Source organism: Neltuma alba, unplaced genomic scaffold (assembly GCF_004799145.2).
Source record: "Neltuma alba isolate B1F8T4 unplaced genomic scaffold, ASM479914v2 tig00011090_pilon, whole genome shotgun sequence".
Lineage (NCBI taxonomy): Eukaryota > Viridiplantae > Streptophyta > Magnoliopsida > Fabales > Fabaceae > Neltuma > Neltuma alba.
In genome coordinates this window covers 1-1131 of record NW_021635830.1, presented here as the reverse complement: position 1 = coordinate 1131, position 1131 = coordinate 1, and the positions used below count along the sequence as shown (strand labels likewise).

At 37.5% G+C, this 1131-nt stretch overlaps 1 protein-coding gene across 1 annotated transcript; it reads left to right on the top strand.

Moving 5' to 3' along the window:
* Nucleotides 1–388: 388 nt before the first annotated feature.
* Nucleotides 389–1086, top strand: LOC114761221 (uncharacterized; the record flags this gene model as incomplete). Its single annotated transcript, XM_028950549.1, has 2 exons — nt 389–895; nt 1002–1086. Coding segments are annotated over exons 1-2 (592 nt in total), but the record flags the coding sequence as incomplete, so codon positions are not given.
* Between the last annotated feature and the right edge of the window lie 45 nt (nt 1087–1131).

Genomic DNA, 1131 nt, shown 5'->3' with positions numbered 1-1131 from the left:
AAAGCAAGCCAGGAAAAAAAAAAAAAAAAAAAACATACAGTTGCTGGAAGCTCAGGTACGTTAGATGCCAACTTTCTGGGATCGAAGTGGAAAAGAAGATATGTACGTTGTGCATTATTTGATCTTAGTTCTGTGACTGTCTTTTGATGAAACTATTGGGGTTGATCTTGGAGGTTTTAGTCGAAACATATTAGGCTAATATGGTTTATATACTGTTGCTGACTTGCTGTTGACATCTGGAGGAGGAACTCGTTATTGGTCCTGAGTCGAATTATCCTTACAGCTTTTTTGAAGCGATAAAATATATTGTTTGTGTTCACCAAAAAAAACAAAAAAAAGGAAGTCTTTTGCAGAAAGGTCCACCGTTTTGGTTTAGCTTTTTATGATCATGGCTTCGTCATCATGGGAAAAATTGGAGATTTCATTGACTCTGTTCTTAGACAAAGATAAAAGTAAGGCTCTATATGCTGAAGCAGAGAATGACTTTGTCAATGTCTTATTGAGCTTCTTAACATTGCCCCTGGGAACTATTTCTGGACTTGTTGGTAAAGAATCTACTTTACTGCCTTGCACGTTTAGCTGCATTTCCTCACTGCGTCAGAGTGTGGAAAATCTGGACCTAAGACACTTTACTTCTGATGGGTATAAAGGAAAGCTGCTGAATCCAATCAACCCAAGTGTAGCAAAATTTAAAAATCTGCTATATAACTTCGATGATCCCCAAATGTCAAATTGCTGTGTTCGGTATCTTCGCAAGCCCGCATGTTTTGTTGTCTGTGATGATCCAAGAGTGATGCCTAGTGATCTGAACACAACCTTATGGATACTACGTTTTCTTGGAATTGAATATGCTCCAGAGAAATTGACTGTGCATGTGACTGAGAAAGTGGTGAACGTACTGTAGTATTACAGAGTAAATCATACTCATGTGCTTTTAAATATTGTGAAAAATTATCCGAACTCTTTTGACACTTGAAATGCTTCATGCTTTGTTTGTGAAGGTGTTGGATCTCCTGAAGTTCTCTTTATGGTCTAAAACACCATTGACAGATTCATTCCTGCACAAAAAGCTCCAAATTCAGAACTGTAAAACACCATTGAATAGCGGTTTTGTTTAGGATGTTGGTTTGA